Here is a 21171-nt window from a genome sequence, read left to right on the forward strand (position 1 = left end):
AGTAGTCGAGCGCTCTAACCATGGCCACCGCGGCGGGTCATTGCAGTGCGGTTCAGGTGTCCGCCCATATGTGAGACAAGTACTGCACCATTTCGTTTCCTTACTTGGTTTTTGGGGAAAGTAAATGGCGCAGCATCTATCTCATACATCGGCGGACGCCTGAACCGCGGATAAAGGAGGGAGTGAAAGAAGAAAGGAAGAAATAGATGCCATAGTGGAGGGCTCCGGAATAATTTCGACCACCTGGGGATCTTTAACGTGCACTGACAGTTTAGCATTTCTCACCTTCATTTAAATGCGGTCCACGCGGCCGGGTTTTAAGATCGCAACCTTGGGCTCAGCAGCCGAGGCCAGAGTGAGCCGTCGGGCGGGTACGCCTTCCGGGTTTGTGGTGTTTACGCCTGCTAGGCAGTTAATGCTCGACGAATACCGCGCAGGTGCTGTTCGCCAAGCGATTGCGTATGTGCGGTATCGCCGTGGTGACCGTTGACATGGACGACTACAACGGCGAATGCGGCCAGCGCAATGTGCTGCTGGGACAGCCGCACAACGCGCTCAAGGAACTGGACCGGCCCATCAAGAGGCTATCGGCGAACCTCAGCCTGCCCGAGTCAGCGTCGTCGTCAACGACCGCCACGTCCCGGAGGACTGCTGCTACGGCGAGCACCTAGATGATTCCGGTTAGGCCTAGAGGGCACATGACAATCGCTGGGTTCAGCGACTGCGAGAAGCGTTCACTCTGCGCAGGGATTCATTTCACTGCATAGGGCCTCGCTTACTTCGTGGGCCCAGATTGAATGAATTTCACGTGGATGTAAAATATACGTTTTACATTGAAGCCAAGATGCATGTCGGTCTTTGTAGTATGCTGGCGTGTTTGAATGTATCCAGAAACGATTCATACAGCGAAAGCTATCTGAGTTGAACAGAGATTTTACACCCCGCACATTATAATAAAGAGGACTTTTCTTCACAGACGGCAGACGAGAAGGGTCTGCTAGCAGATGGGCTAAGGCTACTGGCCACTGCCTTTTTATGCGCCCAGAATAGACAGTCGGTTGTGAGGAAGCTGTATTGGTGTACTCCAGACTGTTTTTGACCATGTAGGGTTTTGCAGTGTGCGTGGAAATAAGAACACAGGTGATTTTAATGCGATAGCTTTAGGGAGTTCATGTGGCAGAACATTTGGCGTCGGTCACAGGAAGCGAAAAGTCCCCAGAGAAGCAACCTAGAAGGTAGATGGGCCAGCTAAGTAATGTCACCTTGTGGTGGCATCACAACGTGCCCACAGGACTATGCGCTAACTGCCCACCGTGGCAGTTATATTAATGATTGGTTGAGAGAGGCTGCTGAGAAGAGCAACCTGGATCGCACATGTCCCACCAGTGGCAGCATCGGCCTTCACAGGTTAGTGGCGCATTTCGTAACCGCTGCCCCACTGCGCCAGGAGCGGTATGAGGACTCCCAGGGTTCTATGAATGCTAAGTACAGGATGCCCAGTTTTGTACATATGGAGAATTGATCCATTAGCTTGCGCATTATACCCTTAGGGCGAGGCTTGAGTGCCCCCTCAGTTCTTGAATTTATTTTTGCCTTATTTGAAATATGGTTATTGCAGCTGGGATATAACTCTCAAACTCTGCTGCAGTGGTCAGATAATACGGACATGGAAACCTTCAACGGTATTTATTATACTTGCAACAGTAGTTGCCATTGATACTCTGATGGCAGTATCATGTGCAGGTTGGTTTGCATCAGCCTTGTTACAGCATGTTGCATCGCTTAGCATTTACGTCCACCACGCAGGAATGTGCCGGAGTGCTATATGCACTGTTGACATGCGCAGTGCCCAAAGTAGACACTGGACCAAGCACCATGTTCATGTTCCGAAATGAGATACAGTAAACAAGTCAATTTTTTTCAAGCTTAATATTTGACAAATTCAGGTAAAGTCGCAATACCTGAATATTTCGCGAGTGCTAAATTTTGGAAATGATAAGTGACAAGCTCCTTAGTGCTCCTTTTTACAACATTATTCCTGGGAGCAATTTTTTGCAATGTGCTGTTTATGTGATTCGCGACAAAACGAGAAAATTAGGCCTTAACAGTAATTAAAGGTGCACTATAGAAGAATCTGAACTTGTCTTTTTACTGAAGGAACTCTATCTACACATCTCGGGCATTATTAGAAATATATCGGATTAAGCGTCCCGGCTCCCTCCCCCCTTTTATTGAACTGAACGTGCTAGGTAGGCGGAGTCAACCAACCTGTGGAGTGCCTTTGAGCGAGTCCAGTGGCAGCTCGCTTTCGCTTTTATTGTTTTTATGTTTCTGTGAATAAACAGTTTACGTCAGACAATATAGCCATAAATTAGGCCCACGGAAATAAAAATACACGTGAACTCTGATTTACATATCACTCTGCCGATGGCAGCGAGGCAAGCCGCCGAGGGACTCACTGATGATTTGGTTGACTCCTCCTCCCTACCACGTTGGGTTAAAAAAAAAGGCGGGAGCCAGTACGTTTAATTCGATTTAATTAGGGTAATCGGCAGCACAGGACAATAAATTGACGTTTCTAAGAATGCCCGGAATGTGTAGATAGAGTTCCCGCAGTGAAAAGATGAGTTCAGATTCCTCTTCAGTGCAACAGTTAAACTTCCCTGCTCTCCTTCGGATGGGGACGTCTTTTAGCGGTACGAAGAGTACTTCAGGTCTTCGTCCGGCGACACGTTGCCGGTTGGGGCAGCAATTCCAGCTTCTTAGAACAAAACTTATTTATTAAAGATGGCACTGACATAAAAAGGCAGGTGAGTAAAAGGCAGTTTAAAAAAAGGGCAGTTTTAAAAAAGGCTGTTTAAAAAAAGGCTGTTAAAAACGGCCGAGCTTGAGACTCGGCGCGCTCGTCGTTTTCCGCGGGTTTTAACCCCTTCGATAATTGGGCGGAGCTTGAGTAATCTAGCTCTCGCCCAATTTAGACCAATAGCAAAGCAATTGCATCGTATGTACTAGTGGGTGGAGCCCAGGGCCCGCCCCGGGCATGATCACTCCTAGTAGCAGGTGCGGGGGGGGGCATTGTCCCCGTGGGCTGTCGCGAGCCCAGTGGAATGTGCAGCTCTCACCCTAAGCGGGCGTCACGCCTCGACGTACATTCCTCGATTCCCCGTGGGCTGTCGCGAGCCCAGTGGAATGCGCAGCTCTCACCCTAAGCGGGCGTCACACCTCGACGTACATTCCTCGATTCCCCCCCCCCCGGGCATGACCGCTCCTGGTAACAGGTGCGGGGGGGGGGGAGTCCCATCGGCTCTGTGGGCTTCCACTTAACAGCAACTTTGGGCAACTTTTCCATAATGGTGCTAAGTAATCTCTGCTCTTTATGATACTCATGAATAAAGCTTGAGTGTGCTCACCCACTATCTCAGCACAGACAAGAGCCAGAACGCTTGCAAAATATTTTTATTCCCAATGCATGGTGAATGTCTGAACAGGCTTAAGCAATGGCAGACTGTGGGGGATGCCCACGGGAGACAAACCATCCTCCACACCACCGTTATCTTTGGTCAGTGCAGATTCATAAACGTCTCTCCAGGGAACAGCCAGACTCTTAACTGAACAAACCAACACCACTATATGAAATAAGGGGCAAATATTTTACATAACGAACATTTGTACAAGACTATGTTTCATGACTAACGAAAATATCGGTGTGCTCATAAAGTACATAAAGTATTACAAACACAACAAAAAATGTTTGTTTGGAGCCCATTTAGCTCATGTTCATTCCAGTGGCATGCAGCATAAGAGCAAAGCTGTCAGCACTCGTGTATGTGGCATTCGTAGTCGCATATGACAGCCGTAAGGTACCCCATCAGTACAAGCTTCATAGGTCACTCATTCAGAACTCCTTGCAAGGCTGGAAACCTTCACAACCAATTCTTTCCCTGTCCCCTATTCCCAAGCCTGTGTTGCCACAGCTCGGACTCCTTTTCGGCTGAAGGCACTTCGAGCACGTGTCCAGAGTCCGTCAGCCTTGCTACCCGCTCCCCTTCAACCACATCCCCAATGATCCACGCTGGGTATCCCTCCTGCTGCTCACTTTCTTTGCAGTACGCTTCGGCATTCTCCTCTGGAAGGCACATCAGCAGTCCACTCGAGAAAGGGAAAATGCAACTTACTAGTGCTATACATTTCAACAGTATAAATTGTCACTGCAAACTATGAAATAAACTTGAAATAAAATTGCCGCTGTTTTGCCGCAATTCCTGTATTGCCGCTGAATTGGTGAAATTCCTGTGTTATGATTATAAATATATTATTAATGCACTCCACTCCTTCTGTAATGCCCCCAGGGCCCTTGAAGGTATTGAAATAAATAAATAAATAGATAAATAAATTTTATATGCTAATATATTGGCTATAGAATTAGAGAAAACTCCCAAAATGATGCTTTAACACATTCACTGCATCCTGGGTGACCGGTGGATGATCCAAGATACTCAATCATGCGAAGGATTCTGTCACTATGCTCAGATTTTTAAAAAAGCCTGTGGAAAGGACACATGCCGTGTCGCTGTAGCCATTTATTGGCGTTTCCAGGAAGTTGGCATTGCGAAGTAAAAAAAAATTGCTAAAATAGCACTAAGGGAAGCGTTATCTGTGTGAAGACAAGAAATTTTCTCTATGTGAAGCCTCAAGAAGTGCCAAAGACCTCCCTACTCCACCCTCTACAAGAACCATGCATCCATCAACAACCCGCATGCCTTCACACAACAGAAACCCATGCAGCAGCACAGCAAAAAAAAGCAACAGTAAAATCAAATCCAAAGGGACAGTGGGAAAGTCTGCTGCTTTCAAGAAGCTTCCCCAACCAGTCAATGCCTAGCTAGGGGGCTGCCAACCTAGACACCTTACAGAAAAATTCTTCTGCCTGTGGAAAGCCTCAGCTTAAAGTAAAAGCATAAATTAAAGTAAAAGCATTAAGGTAATCACTGTAGTGTTCCAGCGATGGCGTTCTTCTCCCGCTCGAATGCGAGCAACAGCACCTCGCGGAAAGACGGGTAGACAACGATCTCCTTGAGGCGCTCCAGTGCCCAGCGGCTCCCGGTGACCATTAGCTGGAGAAACCACTCGTCCATGCTGTCCGTCTTGAGATCGCACTGGATGTCCTGAACGCCACACCAGTCCTTCATGATCTTCGTCAGGATGTCCTCGTAGCGCAGCAGGATTTGGAAGAATTCTTCGTCTTCCCGGTTGATGTAAATCCTGGGGGGACAGCCAACAGGTTGGCGGAATGCAATTAACGTATTTCGGGATACTGCGGTGAATACAAATATCGATGCACTGTGAGTAAGGGTGCTTTAGAAAAGCTGTAAATTCGCAGGTTGGATTTGCGAAACATGCAGTGGCTGTTTTTGTTAACTTTCTCAGTAAAAGCTGTCTGCTGCGTATTTTGATTGTTTTTCCCTTTAAACGGAAACAGAAAAATTCTGTGTCAGTTTCCTTGCCTTGAAAAAGGTCTACGGGCCTAGTAATCATGACAATGAGCTCGAGACACCAGTACGCAGGGTCAATAATTATTTGCAAACGATTTTGTACAGGCAGTTTTGGTCTCCGTCTGAGGCTTAAGTGCACCTCGATGTCAGGATTGCCCGGCCAACCCGGACAGATGCATTCCTGATGATGTCGGCGACGCCGGCAAGCACCAAACACTGGTTGTTTACAGGTTTTACAGGTGATTTCGGTAACGTCACAGCGTTAGGGGCAAATGCACCTTGACGTCACTGGATTCATTCAGTTCTTCAAGCGACGTCACTCCAGTTTAGAAGAAAGGTGTGAAATATACCTGATCAGCTCTGTGCAGGGGCACCCCTCGGGTGCCCTGCGCAGGTAGGCCAGGTTGCCGGACATGGAAAGTCGGTTGAGCGTGATCAGGGCCAGGTGTCCCAGCCGGTAACGGCGCCGGCACTCCTTGGAGATGACCTCCCCGTCGCTTCCGCCCTGAAAGATCTTGAGGCACCATGCGCACGCAAAGCGCAGGCACAGGATCACCAGCTTGTGTGGCGGCATGTCCCTCGAGAGGGAGCGGGACACCTGCAATGGGAGGTGAATAGTGATAACTCCCCGATAACTCCCCCACGCTGAGGATGGCACACAATCCTTAAGTGCATTTATTTTTGAATACGTTTTTCTGGGTAGAGCGATGACATTCCCTTACTGTGTTAACACATAGAGTCGCCTTCGCTTCGCAATGGGAGCGTGCGAAATGTCTTAAAGGAGCTTGTAAATACCCTCTAAACCTACTTTAGCTCTCGGGACTTTCATTAAAATAAACCTCAATCTCAGTTAAGTGCCCGATCGTGCGCATTTCCCATTTGTTTGAAAAAAGCCGAACATAAGGCAGGAGAAATCGTCAGTGTAGCATGACTGTTCGTTATTACTCAGTTATGACAGCGGAGACATACTATCTCAGTTATGATCGTACCAGCCGGTTATCTAATGCAGGTGCGTCTACTTTACCGCTGGCCAAGCGCAGCTTATCCGGTACATGCACAGTACGTAGGTGCTATGTTAAAACTTTATAGTCATGCCACACAATCAACACAAATTGGTGCTTATGCCGAGTTACAAGGTCATCATCATCCTGGTAGACCGTCGACGCAGCTGTGAGGTCAGAACACGAGACAAAACGCCAGCACTTCGCAAGCTTCCAATACAACAGCGCATGGCACCTCCTTTCAAAGCTGCCACATGTAGTTGTATGCCACGTTTCTGTTTAAAAAACACAGAGTTTTGTTCCAGCAGGCGAACCACATTGCTGCCTCTATCCTGCTTATTACGGCCGTTGGATGGCGAACTCTAGCCAGGAAACAGCGAGATGCAGAGAAGAGCCTTATGCACGAAGCACATAAAGGAGCCCAGCCCTCTAGCTTTATAGGTCTACTCTGTGGTCTCGTAGCCCAAGAAATCCACCCAACGCAGTTCTTTTGCTGGCGCCACGCACCTTGACACAGGCCTCGCGCATGATATTCTTGTAGAGGCCCAACTCCTCTGCGTCCTTGATGAAGAGGAACTCACGACTGGAGTCAATCCAGTCGTACATGAGCCTGAGCAAGTTGGTCAGCACCTGCGTGTCGCCGTGCTGTGCGCCGTCCTGGTCACCGCCACCAGGGTGCGCCACGCCAAGCAGCAGCGCCCCGAGTCGTTGGCTGAAACTGTTGCGCAATGCCGGCACGGGGAGGCAAGAGGACGTGTTGACCACGATGCGCATGAGCACATCGGACACCACCCAGGGGAAGCTCTGGATGCCACCTTCGGAGGACTGAAGCTCGTACGTCACCTGCTCCCCAACCCGGCATAATACTTTTACAATTTGTCTTCCACAAGGTGTTAGCCTTAAACTAGTCGCCGTAAGGTGTTGAGTGTGCAGTCGCGTCGAACGAAGCACGCCGAAGCGAGACCATGGACCTTTGGCAAAACATACATTGCAGTGAAATGTCTTCAGAAGACGCTGAATACTTTGTGGAGACACTGAACCTTCACCTTTAGAGGCGTGACGTGACAGCGGCTCCTTTTGCACACGCAGATACGCACACTCGACCGCAAATGAAAGTTAATTAGTAATACAGATCTATCACCGCCTATTTTGCATTGTGACGCCGCCTGCAAGCTTAACACGATTTATCGAGCATGTCGCTTCGAGTGACATCAGCACCGTTAACGACGATAGCGACGGCAGGCCATCCTATGGCCACCCGTTATCGTCAGCCGCCGCAAACACACCGTGCAACATGGTCTCAGACATAACAGCCAACGGTCCATGGCACTGGGGTCAGTCCTCCAAGCCACGCGCTTCACCATCCGCATTAAATCTGCGGATGCTGGTATTCCTCCCCGAGATGCTATTTCGGCCATTAAGTTCCACATACGGCTAAATAACAAAGTGAAGGACAAAGAAAGCAACACGACTACGACACTGTTATCAAGATAATAAAGCGGCTGCATTTATCGTTGCGTTGATGAGCCATATTTGTTTTCGGCTCGTTTGTTCGAACGCCCAGATTCCCTCAATATGCACTGACAATAGCACAGCTTAATACCAGATTGAAAGCGCTGTACGCCTCACCTGGTACCAGGCGGAGGCCTTAAGGTTCTCGTGAGCCTCGTCGAGCTGCTCAGAGAAAAACTCCTCGCGCGTTCGGCGCACCACATGCTCGACCTGGCTCTCGAGCACCATGGCCATGTCCGTAGGGTCGTTCTCCTTCATATATTTGCTGAGATTGGACACAGCCCCGGAGAGGGCCTCGCTTTCACTTTCGATGCGGTGCGACTTCAGCAGTGCCCGAATCTTCTTAGCATACCTGGAGCAACGGAAAAGGATGAAGCACTGTCACTGAACTGTGATTTGTGACTGGAAACGGGGAGGAAGAAGTTTGCTAGGCTGATGTGTTTTGCTAGCAGCTGCTGTTCTCTGGTTCTCCTGGTGGTTCCGGCTTGTTCATCATTGGTGAGCCCGTACTACGTTGGGGATTTTGGCTAAGGCGTAGGTTACAGCGCAGTTCATGTGAACCTGACGGTGTGTTTTGCTGAGAGATGTCGTTGACCTCCCCAGGTGAAGGGTTGGCAGCTTGGTTTGCCAGCTTGCCAGCCCAAAGCGTGCCGCTTAAGTCCTTCCACAAAATGGCATTGACGCAATTCCCGTGGCTCGCGCCCCAATCGGTGAGGGTGCAAACAAAATGAAAACCCCCAAACTAAGTCAACAGGAGCTAAGATCATTGACAGCCCATTATCTGCCGATCTCTGAAATGCGTCCATTTGGCCGTTGAGGCATTGTTTGCAAGTCCTCAGGCATCGCTTGTGTTGCTGACTTGCTTCAGTGCAAAATTTTCAGCTCGTTGCTGGTGAAAGCATTCATTGCCGAACAGCTTGCATGTGTCAAGCCTATCGTACGTGGTGTCGACCCAGCACCATCCCCGCAAGAAATTCTAGAAGAATTTCAGGATGCAGGACTTGAGGTCCTCTGAGTCTACCATTGTAGTAGAGAAGTAAATGGCTCGCGTGCTGCTGCTGAGTCTGTAGTAACAACTTTTGCTGGCTCTCCCTGCCCTACTGAACTAAAAATCTGGCCGATTGTTTACCTTGTGGCCCCTCTAGAACCCCGCCCTCTACAATGCACCAACTGCTGTCGGTTCGGGCATAGTGGCAAAGCATGCAAGTCAGAGACCCCCTGGCATTTATGTGGAGAAGGTCATTCTGCTGATAATTGCACCTCAGAGCAGCCTCATTGCTGCCTCTGCAGCAACATTATCTAGCTGATGATGCCGACTGCACAAAACGTAGTGAAGAGCGTAGCTTGTTGGACATTATCAAAGAGAAGCGGTGCTCAAGAGCCGATGCTTATGCTGCTCTTAGCAGGACAAAAGACTTATACGCTAGTCGTGCGCGCTTCTGTTGGGGACATTGAGTCCAACTTGACTGCCTCAACTGTGACCGCAGTGGAAAAAGCCCTTAATAATGTGGTTGAGCGAATGCTGAGCACTTTTTCTGAGGTGTCGGCTCAGTTTGTTGCAGTCCAATCTGTGTCACCATCAACATCCGTCCTGCTAGCAACGTCTGCATCTGTTTCAGCTTGTGCAGCTAGTGCCGGCCGCTCAACATCACCTCATGATGCTCCCCAGGTCCCACCTAACATCTCTGTCGCACAGACATCTGCACACAGATGTCGAAATGTCGTGCCCTATGCACAAGAGCCGTTCTTCCTCGTCACCATCTAATTCTAGATCTCCACAGATGAAACCTAAAAAAGGACCACCCAAACTTCTTCCCCATGTTGATATCCTTAAAGAGGCGGTTTCTGCCTCTTCAATTGGTCAGTAATCATGGCAGGTACCAAAGTGTTACAAAGGAATTGCCGATCTGTATTGTCTTCTCTTCCAGATCTAGAAATACTTATTCACAAACATGAACCTGATATTGTGCTTTTACAAGAAACTTGGTTATCACCTTGTGAATCATTTGAAATGAGAAACTTTCGAGTTTTGAGGTCAAATCGAAAAGTTGGCAGGGGAGACGGATTGGTAACCATGCTAGCTAAACATTTATGTCATCAGGCATCTATAAGAAAATTCTTCTCCCTGACTATGAGCTTTTAGAGATCAAAATTTCATTTCTGCATTGTGCCGATATTACAATTGCTAACGTCTATTTCCCTTTAGGTGCACACAGGACAGACTCTTTAGACAGCTTGGTGACTGGCACAAGCAGTGCAGTCATCGCAGGAGATTTTAATTCTCACCATAGTGACTGGGAAGTCGTACTGATTACTGTGGCAAGCTTCTCTGGTCGTGGCTGTCTGCAAATTCTGTATGCTGCTGCAATTCTAGAGAAATAACCTTTATGCAAGGGGTTGCTCGCTCAACCATTGACTTAACATTATCAGCAGGTAGGCTAGAGGTGACTGACTGGCCGACAGAAAATTCGGGTACATATAGTGATCACCTTCCTATAACATTCACTATCCGGTTATCTCCGCTTAAAGCTTGTTGTGTAACCCATAAATTTGTGAACCACCATATTTATAAAAATCAGATGTCTGCCTCATTTGCCTCTATAGTTAGTACAAGCCGAGAAAACAGAGCTCAGCAGACGGTTTCATTTTTGCAAAATGCAGTAGACCCCTCAATATTCGCTGTACCCGCAGCAGTCTCTAAAAAACAGCCGTCTCCTTGGTGGACAGAAGAATGTGAGAAGGCCTATCGTCGCAGAAAAGCGGCCTGGAAGAGGCTATCCTGCAACCAGAGTCCAGCTAACTGGTTAAATAACAAATTCTTCTCTGCATCTTTCAAAAGAACAACTGCAGAAACCAAGGAGAAGTATAACCAAAATTTAAACATATATCTTTCAAATCCTCGCAATCAGAAGGCCCTGTATCGATTCATGGCACATAACAAGAGTTCTGCAGTCTCTCTCTTCACTAGTTCAACAGTGTTATCTCCACAAAAAGCGTAGGAAACCCTGGAGTGCATTGCTCAGGGATTGGCGATACGCTTCCAGATGCAGAGAAACGTCCCTTTGTGCACAATCTCACCCTCTTCGGATTATACCGAGGTTGATGCATCAGAGCTCCTCTCAGTATTGGCAATGTTGCATCCTGCAGCTCCTGGACCAGATGGTGTCACTGTTGGTACGATTAAAATTTTAGCCCAAGATTTTACAAGCGACCTCTTAGATATGGTCAACGCTTCGTTGGAAAATGCATGGATTCCAAGCATTTGGAAGACAGCGAAAATTATTTTATTGATGAAACATGCAGGAAAAGGATACGTCTTAGATAATATTTGGCCAATTGAGCTGACTTCAAATTTAGTCAAATTAATAGAAAGAACAGTGCACAGTCGCTTCACAAAACGTTCATGACGTCAACGGTCTCAGCTCAGCCCAGATTGGCTTTCGCCGCGGACGCTCTACATGGTCCGTGCATGTGGATCTAGAGAGCAGAATTCGGCTTTTGCTACGCAGAAGAGAAGTTTCAGCTTTGGTCACTCTTAATGTAGCAAAGGTCTATGACAGTGTAGAAAACACTTTTTTGCTCAACAGACTTGCTCAGTAACATCCTACAACCTGCATTTATGCGCGGATATCTGAATTGCTCAAAGACAGATATTTTATTGCACTACCCCTATGTTCTAATACATATTATCAATGAACAGGTGTGCCGCAAGGATCGGTGCTATCCCCGCTGCTTTTTAATATTTTGCTCAGTGGCATCCCCATTCGTCCTGATATAACAGTTTTTGTGTATGCAGCTCACATAGCTTTTTCCGCCTCGTCCAGGGATATCCATTCCATTACCAGATTCTGCAGGGATATTTGGATGCTCTTGGAGTATGGTTGCAGGGTAGTAATTTATCTCTGAATGTAGACAAATGCAGCGTTTTGGTATTTCCTCCAGACACGCCTTTGCACATTTCATTAGTCCTTCGCTCTAACCAGATTCCACAAGTGGAATCCGTAAAATATCAAGGTGTTAATATCACCCAGCATTAGATTGGAGCCTTCATATAAAGAGCAATGTGTTTAAAGGAAAACGCGCTCCAGGTCGGCTGACAAGAATCGCCAATAAAAAACTTGGGATGTGCCGCGACACATTATTGTTACTATACAACGCCTACTTAAGACCTATACTTGAATTTGGTTGCATTCTGTCCTCTGGTAGCGCAAATTACAAGATTCAACCCTTAATCTCACTGGAAAGACGAGCCCTACGTCTCTGCCTTGGTCTCCCAAAATCAGTTTTCAAATGCCCTGCTTTATCTGGAAGCTCGTATCCCTGATCTAAATTCCCGCTTTCAAATATTCACGGTGCGTACCTTCCTCAAGTCGATAGACCCGGTGACTAATGTCAGCACTCCTATTTTTGTGTCTCAGCCGGCCTTGGCCACGGTATCAAATGCCACGGTATCAAGTGCCACAAATTGTTAGCACAGAACCTTTTAACACCGATTGCTTTTGATCTCAGTTCTTTGCAGTGGGTTGATGGCACGCCGGCAGCAGTGGAATTCCATTTCAACCACATTTTCCCATCTCATGCAAAACACATGCCCGCAAACATTTAAAACGGTCTTTTCTCTGATCACATATAGGAATGCCCCTATCATACGGTGCTTTCTGCCGACGCCTCCGTCAACTGCCAAAAAGCTGCAGTTGCCATCTTTTCACAGGATTTGGCATGGAGCTATTCTGTCCCCATCCCAGATTGTATTCCTATATTCTTTGCAGAATTTTTGGATCTTCGAATGAGCCTGCACAAAATTCCATGTCGTGTGCCTCACGTTAATATCCTTGCTGATTTTTTGTCAGTTTGTCTCCCTTGAAACTTCAAAAAAGATTTTTTGAGCCGTTTCCAGCGATTTTTGTCCCATACACTTTGAAGGATGTCTGTTTTGTCGGGGTCCCTGGCCATGCAGGTATTCATTCAAATGAGGTGGCTGATTACGTAGCAAGGTCGGCTCCTGACGGCTCATTGACACACGTCTCGAATGTCAGCCTGCTGGCGATTTCCAGGTTTTAGTGGTTCTAACACATATCATCCAGGTTACATTTTCTCTTACTAGATAACACTGATTATCAGCACTTAGCATATAATTGGAACGTCCGTTCATGTAAAACCATGCTCTGTAAGTAACAATGACGCGGTTGCGGTGCAGGATTCCCAGTTTGAATTTATATCAATGCAGGTGTGGGTTGACACCGACAAACCTATGTGACGAATGCGGGGAGGTTGAATTTGTAGACCATTTTCTCCTCTACTGTCAAAAGTTCGCACTTCAGAAAAAGATTTACCTGAAGGTCCATTTCTCCAGGTTAGGGGCTCCCATTATCTCTGCAAAAGTTATTATCGTTTGATGCTAGCGCCAAAGGATTTGCATTGGGTTCAATTTTTAGGATTCTGCATAAATACAGAATTGCAACTGGTAGGTTGATTTGCTAATTCTTTTAATATTATTCGAGCTCTTCTTTTTTCACAAAAATTCTGTCTGTTATATAACTTTAAATATTCTTCCGTCGTTTTTATTGATACATTATTCAAAATTCACACTTGGTGCTAAAATTTTGTCGTAATCTTTTGTGGAAATTTCTTTGTTTCTGCCACTACACCTTGGCCAATCTCCCCGCGTGGGTATGTGCCATGTTTACTGAGGTGAAGAACTGTGAACGTGACGCAGGCCACTAAAAAGGTTGAGGTACTATAACTGAACTGTGCAGGTGACACAAACTGAATATGATGGTGTACTGTCAATGAACTGTGCAGGTGTTGCAATTAATGAAAAATGATGAGTACTGTCACGGAACTGTGGCGTTGATGCAAGCAACCGAAAAGGATAAGGTACTGTCACTGAACTGTACAAGTGATGCAAGTAAGCACGGGAATTGTGAACAAATGCTCCTAGTTTGGATGGCTGCAACCACATGGAGATAAAAAATAAAAATTAGCAAAAGAATTTTGGACGTTCGGTGCATCCCATTGGTTTTCTACGGCTGTAGGAAATAGTTGGCGTGAGCGCACGAAGCATTTTTGCAGGTCCGACTTTTTCCGCGAGAAGGAAGAGTCGGCCACTATAATAACTATGTTCGTGCAGAATCTCTCAGGACTCTCCAGTTTTCACAATATTACAAGTCTAATATAGCCCCATTGAGTTACGCCATGTTTGCTGCCGGGGGCTAAAAGAAGGCGCTTATTGTTGAATGCCTAAGACCTTCATCAACCCATTGCAGGAAGATGTGCACTCTCCATGGTATATAAAGTTTTCATTTTGAAAATTTTCAGCACCCTTCGTTGAAACACTTGTGGTAAGGTTAGTATGAAGCTGCTGGTGCCTCGTATTATCATAGAGACTTGATTACCGTAGAGACTGTTAAAGAACAAAAACTTGTCAATGAAATCGAACTGTGAGCACTAAATTGGGGTAATATTTCACCACGAGCTATTTTCATTCCTTACAGGCCTCGCTAGTGAAAAAACAGTATTCACAACCCACGGCTTCAAACCAGTCTGTGCTTCAACTAACTGCAAGAGGCCTAATAGGACAAGTGATTTCTATGGTTTTATGGCCGCTTTTCTCGTCCCACAGTAGTTAGAGCACATTGGCCTAAGTAAGATAAAGGGTGCGATTTCTTCCAACTCCTTTAGTGCAACACACTTCGTATACAGTAGTGTTCAGAGGTATTAGTGCATACCGCTTATAGGTGGACGTGGCTTCTACCAGGAACTTTTCTCTTCCCTCGAGCAGCAGTCGGGGGTCCGGAAGGCTGTCTTCCACCACTTCAAGGCACTCGGTGCTCAGTTCAACCTGTTCATTGGAACCACACAAGGACGACACAACAGTGTGTTGCACGCATTCAGCACATCAAGAGTAAACAATGCAAACAGCATCCGTGAACATACAATCGGGGACAAAAGTTAACTGGCCTCCATTTTCAAGTTCACCACCGTGCCACACTTCATGCGAGCGCGCATGCCGTGTGCACTCGTGGTGTCGATCCTCGGCGTGAAGGACAGGCCAGTTACTTTGGTCCCCGATAGTCGAGGAGCACTGGTCCTGGGTCCTCAGAACTACTGCTAGATGCGACAAGTTACAAGATTTTCCCCGTGATAATATTGAAAGGTAGTCGGTAGAGAGCAACCTAGGGCAGGTTAAACAAGTCAAAACGCTTGTATCTAGCAACACTGGCATGTCGTATAGAAGCTCATTAATCGCACCCTGATGGTTGGCTCTCTAGCAATGATACATAGAACGAAAAACCCAAACAGGCCGCCAGAGTTCAATGGACTTCTTGAGCATCTCGAATACAAACGCTACAGTTCTATTCGCTGCTGTCGGTGAACAAAATGTACAAAGTACATTGCCAGAAGCAGCCATGTGCTACGTACATACTATGTGCTATGTACATAGAGCAACGTATTCAGTTCCGACAGTCAAATATATTGCTAAACATAATGTAAAAAACATGGCCGCAACCAATTAGTTGCTTATGTAATGATCGACATGCAATCATCCATGAAAACATATAACCTTCATGTCAGAAGCTTCACTTCTCTGGCATAGTTCATGAAATGTTATAAATTGAACCTACATGAAGACTGGCAGGTTCATGCAAGGACTCCAATGGCCCTAAGCTACCGGTTGATGCAAACTTGCTCAAGTGTTTTCAAACTGGGACCTTGCAGATTCAAGCCTTGAAGCGAACATCGGTACTTTCAGCACTCCTGTCGCTCATTTGAAAACGTGAAACCTAAACATCTTGGAACAGTCACAGATGAGGCCCTGAGATCTAAAGTCTGAGTGAGCAGTCAGGGAGTAAAGGCAGCGCCAAACAACACAAACCAGGAGCAAGCACGAGTTACGGAAGAGACGTGTGCATTATAAACTGCACTATCCTCGCAAGCAGAGTTTTGCGTACAATTCCGCCGTCTTCGCCATTAGAGTAACTGCAGTCCCCTGAGCCACAAGTTGGCAAACGCTGAAGTATACCTTTTTGCAATTTCGGTAGAGCTGCCCAAGAACCTTGCGCGAACAGTAGGTGTTCTTTGTGTCGAGCTTCTCCATGAAGTCCGGGTACATGGGTGGCTTCTCAGAGTTCTGCAAGCCCTTGAGGTCGCCGCACTTGGCGAAGTCAAGGTTGACGGCACATTTGCGCGCCAGTTCGCGGCAGCGGTGAGAGTTGATGCCGCTGTCCAGTATATCGGCCCAGGCGAGGTGCGCGTTGGCAATTAGGCCGATCTTGTCACCCTTGATGTACTGGCAAAAGAAGTCCACCATCTCCTGGACCTGTGGCCACCGTACACGAATGGCAAGTTCTCTCGTGAGACGGACGATGAACAGATTTCATGCCCCGTCCATTTGCACTTATCTAAAAACTGAAGGTAAGGGTTTTTACACGTGTGCAAAATATCTGGTGGCACTTTTGAGGGAACGAGCATGAGCGGGTCACTTCTAGGCCTGTGCTGCTGACTTTACTCTTGAGCCGGCGAGAAATGTAGACTTCTAGCAGCCGTCCCTTCCCAGTCAACTACGTATATAGTAGCACAGCCGCGGCAATGCGTTACATGTGCTCGCTTTCTCACACAAAGTAACCCACGTTGCACACTCTCTTGACGTCATCACTGACATCTCATAAAAAATCAGCCAAGTTTGTTTATAGAAGTTTCGCATGGTTTCCTTAGCAAATAATCATCTGCTTGGATTGGTTTGGTTGTGTTGACTTAGCTACGCACAGTCACATTGGTCAACATCCAGGACACATATATTAGTAAACCTCAATACTCAACAAGGCACTCATATTGGTAAACCAACATGATACAATTAGCCCGACAGCTCGTCTTATTCAAGTACGGACACAGTCCGATGGTCAAGCCACCACTTTCAACCTAAAATGGTCAAAAAGACGCAAGGTTTGCAAGGTAATGTCACCATTGAGCAAAGAGCGTTGCCTCTCGCGAGCGAAAACTGAGCTGCCAGGCGTCCTTTTATTTCTGCTTTCTACACGGAAATAAAAATTCCGAACATAGACAGTAGGTTTATCGCTGTTACAGCCTATTGGACAACGGAACCATAACTCGACTACTGCCTCTTTTCGAACCAAAAGGCCGCCTGTAGCAGATCAAGACTCCATTACGACCCATTTGTGATCAATGTTTAAAATACAGCGACAATCCAGATTTCGTCGAATTCCATCGCTGACCGTTGATGTAGCTGAAAAATTTCAAATATATTTCATTATAGACAATACTGCAGTCGGTACAACTTGACTAATAGCACCTAAAATAGTTTATCCAGAATTATGAAGCCCTTCCCCCACCCCCCCTGACTAAGACTAAGCAGACTAAGAGGCCACAAAATAAGTGATATTGCTCACCCCAATGGACGCCTTTCGTTCCTTGGGCGGGTCGCTGTAGTAGTGCATGGGATTGCAGTTGTTATTGAAGATGAGGTCCTCATACCACAGCACTGAGTACTCGTCGCCATCCAGGTCCGAACCTAAGCGCAGGTAGAGATTACATTAAAGGGTACCATTGGAAACAAGCTGCGTCCGGCCGTCTCTCAAAGCAGTGATGGTGAAGGGCCTTGCTAAATGACCCAATTAAATAGAGATCAGTCAGTAGAGGAATCGCTGTGACTCCGAAATGAGAAACTGCGAAAGATTTTATGCCCCAGGTCATGGAACCTCACAGTACGTTTTTTCTCATACTGTGATGGTGCTCACAGCATATATCAGTCAAAGCCTGCACGGTCCTGGCCTTGGCAGAGCCCTGACCTAACGCGCACGTGAACTAAGGCACAATATACGTCACAAGTGCAGAGAGCGACGGCTACATCCGTCTCCGCATAGCACAGTGTCAACAGGGAGCATGCCAGGAAGGGCGCGTACCGGCCATCTCGTCGGGGTGTGGCCGCTCCCCCTTTTGAGGGAAGACAATGCAGTCACGCACGTGATGCAGCTGCGGCACATTCACTGCCTCCAGCTTGCGGATGTCCCCCGGGTGCATGCACGGGTTCTTGGTCACGATCACGTCGCCTGCGCATCCCACCATGCATGGAATACTCAGTGACTTTAACGCAAAGTGTGGATGAAAATTCAGGTAAAAAAAAACAATCTCATGCATCAACCTTTCGGCTCCTCTATGCGATGTAATGAAAATAATAATGGTCCTTTCATTGCAAGCCCATGAATAAAATGGATATACTCGCGGACAGCTTCTTGTGGTTATGCAGTGAAGCTACGAGGGCGAGGCGCAAGGCTTTCACATGCGCAGTCTTACCACGCTCTCACAAGGGAGAGATAGGCGTTTAAGCTGGCGGTGAGTATAGTATACTGTTTCTGCTCCAGATGCCAGTTTCTCAAGATTACCACGATTAGCAGCGCACAACGCACGGGTACCTCACCACTGTATATTCTTTATTGCATATCCGGTGCTGTCAACATAAAAGCATCGATTCATGCAAACCATGGATAACTCCCAAGATATATCCGGGACATTTCTTGGACAACTTAGCATTAGTAAGTCCTAGCTTCGGCTTCAGATATGAGAATGCTGTGACCAGAGAAAGAGCTCGCAGGCGAGGCTGAAACGAGATAATTTCGGTCAGAATCGGCACACGAGAAAACTAGGCGTGTGTCCATCTATACAGACTGCAATAACGTAGTAGTACCGCCGGAGAATTCTACTTTTAGATCCGACTACAAGAATCTATATTTCTGCGAAAACAGCCCTTGAACACGCAGCACGTTTGCATACACCTTCGAAGCATGTACTCAGGCACTTTATTCCCCTACCATTTCTAACTACGTTCATATTAATGGATCCTTTCAAATAAAATACGAAAGCTGCTGCCTAAACGCACCGAGACCATGCTGCGCTATGCTTGCTATAGCAAGAAAACAGGTTGCTGGGATACCTTCGAGGATGGTCGCAGGGTCGTTGACCTTGTACCGTAGCATGTCGTTTGAGTACTGGACAAACACCTGTCCGTACTCAAAGGTTCCGGTCTCGTCCAGTACGCCGAACATAGTGCGCCCGTAGTTCGGAGGAACCAGAATACGAGCCTTGGTCCTCAGTTCCTCTGCAAAAGGCGCATACATTATCCGGCGTGAAGAGGCAAGGGTTCGTCGGTCACACATGCTGTTGTAGAGAAGTTTCGACAGCTCCGTGAGGGCCATTCGATGCCTTACGAGCTGAAGTTCTTTGCCTCAGAAAACATTTATCTTTATGGGCCATCTCTTACTTGACCATAATCTTTGTCGTCAATTCGCTGAATGTTAAGCCGGTCCTTTAGGTGCCATATATGCATTCGTCGGCTATAACAAGGCTCGTACGCGGGTCAAAAATATCTGTTGTTCACTGTGATACTGACTGAAGGCATTTAAAACCAGATACCACCTTCTAGAAATGTGTGGTTATTCTAGACGCAAAGGGCAACGACTGTAATGATTACCACAATAGGCCTGGCTAATGCAAGCGACCGGTTCTCGATGGTGTCACCTATAGCTTTTAATCTATTGTCCGTAACATTAACCTCATGGTAAGAATCTTATGATTGCACTAAACGTCGCAACAAACTGACAAGGAGCATCTGGTGAAGAAATTGGAAATTTGAGATAACTTTGAAAGATCCCGGAAATTAGCGTAACTAATCAACAAAAGGACGAAGTCGGGGCCAGGGTGCTGCCTCACTACACTTCTTTCCAGACTACGAAATGAACAAAAGCGGTTAAGCTCGTGCGTTTCACTCACTCAGGACCTTCTTGTTGACGGCGCGAACGAGAGCCCGAAAGAAGGGCTCGACTGTCAGGTCGATGCCCACGCCGGCCAGCTCCTTGTACGGGAGACACAAGGCGCAGTAGGCACGGAGAACCTGCACAATTAGTAAGGCGCCCAGTTTCGTTATTAGTTTACAAGCACCGTCCCACTTCAGAGGTCGTCGACCCCCTCGCCGAAACCCTGAATCCATCCTTAAATGCGACTAAAATGGGATCGGATGTCGAACATGGGTTTCAGTCATTCGACTAAAATAGGATCAGCTGTCGTACATACGGTTCGGTTATTCGTCTAGTATGGGATCGGCTGTCGAACATGAGCTTCAGTTATAAGTAGAACAGTGCAAACACTGACACCACACATGGCACAAAAGCTGCGAACATGAAAAAATTTCTCACATGCGCGGCCTCGTGGGGATCCATCATGCTGTCGATGAAGGAATCAAGGATTTTGTTCTGCATCATCAGGAACACCTCGGCCTTTATGCCACTCTGCTCCAAGATGGTGATCATGGGTCGGTTCAGGTAAAGAACGCCTGCGAGGAGCACGGTAAATCATCACGGGCGTAAATATACTGTCGCGGCAGAACGCTCAAAATGTAACTCTGTTGCAGTAATCTATTCCTACAATTTGCAATGCATGTCACGGATTATCCTCACTAATAAATCAGCGACGTCCACCACAGAAGGAAGGCGTGCCCTTCCACGCTTTGTAACATACTGTGCTCAATGACTATGCCTTCTGTCTACTTGTGGTAGCGAGAAGCCAAGTACAGAACAGTGCGCGACTGCCAAAATTTCAAGCTCTAAGTCCGCTGTGTAAGTGCAACACTGAGAAGCAAATGTACATTGAAATTTTCGCGCAAATAAGCAGCCTTTCGTCGCTATCCATTCATTTGGTATTCATTCCAGTGGGTAGAGAATAAGTACCCCTCCCGTATTCTGGCCTTTCAGTTATCAGGTTAATCTGACCCAGAGGAAAATTTCGTCTACAATCCTGCTTCCCGTAAACTTTTCGCAATGACTTTTCATGGCCACGTGAAAAAAACGGCACTACACTTCAACAGAAATTGTGGGATACTCTGCACGACAATTCATTGTAAGCGTGGAACAGTACCCCGAACTATGGATCCCTGAAAATTCGCTAAGATACTCATAAGGAGCCCAGCGCAAGCCCACTAGGACACAGCGTAACTGCAGTCGGATACAACTGAAAAACGAAGCGGCTTTCCCCCGTAAAAGGACCCCCTTCCAGCCAATGGCGTCAGCAGATTTCCATGACCCTGCTAGCGTGACATGCGGGAAGTGCCAGACGAAAAGCGATTGTCCACTCCCTCTTTGGTCGGGGACAGTCCCCTC

The 21171-nt window shown here is 47.0% G+C and overlaps 1 protein-coding gene across 1 annotated transcript in view; it reads right to left on the reverse strand.

Annotated features, from left to right (window-relative positions):
- Nucleotides 1-4769: 4769 nt before the first annotated feature.
- LOC144112834 (uncharacterized) overlaps nucleotides 4770-21171 on the reverse strand; it is a 32125-nt gene continuing 15723 nt past the window's right edge. Inside the window, exons 9-19 of the mRNA XM_077645645.1 lie at nucleotides 20212-20348; nucleotides 19790-19910; nucleotides 18954-19118; nucleotides 17926-18072; nucleotides 17413-17534; nucleotides 16029-16325; nucleotides 14734-14846; nucleotides 8123-8357; nucleotides 7001-7336; nucleotides 5843-6090; nucleotides 4770-5262 (exon numbers count right to left, since the gene is read on the reverse strand). Coding sequence (XP_077501771.1) covers nucleotides 4986-5262; nucleotides 5843-6090; nucleotides 7001-7336; nucleotides 8123-8357; nucleotides 14734-14846; nucleotides 16029-16325; nucleotides 17413-17534; nucleotides 17926-18072; nucleotides 18954-19118; nucleotides 19790-19910; nucleotides 20212-20348 — 2198 coding nt within the window. The 3' untranslated portion in view covers nucleotides 4770-4985. The remainder of the gene's footprint in view (nucleotides 5263-5842; nucleotides 6091-7000; nucleotides 7337-8122; nucleotides 8358-14733; nucleotides 14847-16028; nucleotides 16326-17412; nucleotides 17535-17925; nucleotides 18073-18953; nucleotides 19119-19789; nucleotides 19911-20211; nucleotides 20349-21171) is intronic.

Source organism: Amblyomma americanum, chromosome 1, assembly GCF_052857255.1.
Source record: "Amblyomma americanum isolate KBUSLIRL-KWMA chromosome 1, ASM5285725v1, whole genome shotgun sequence".
Lineage (NCBI taxonomy): Eukaryota > Metazoa > Arthropoda > Arachnida > Ixodida > Ixodidae > Amblyomma > Amblyomma americanum.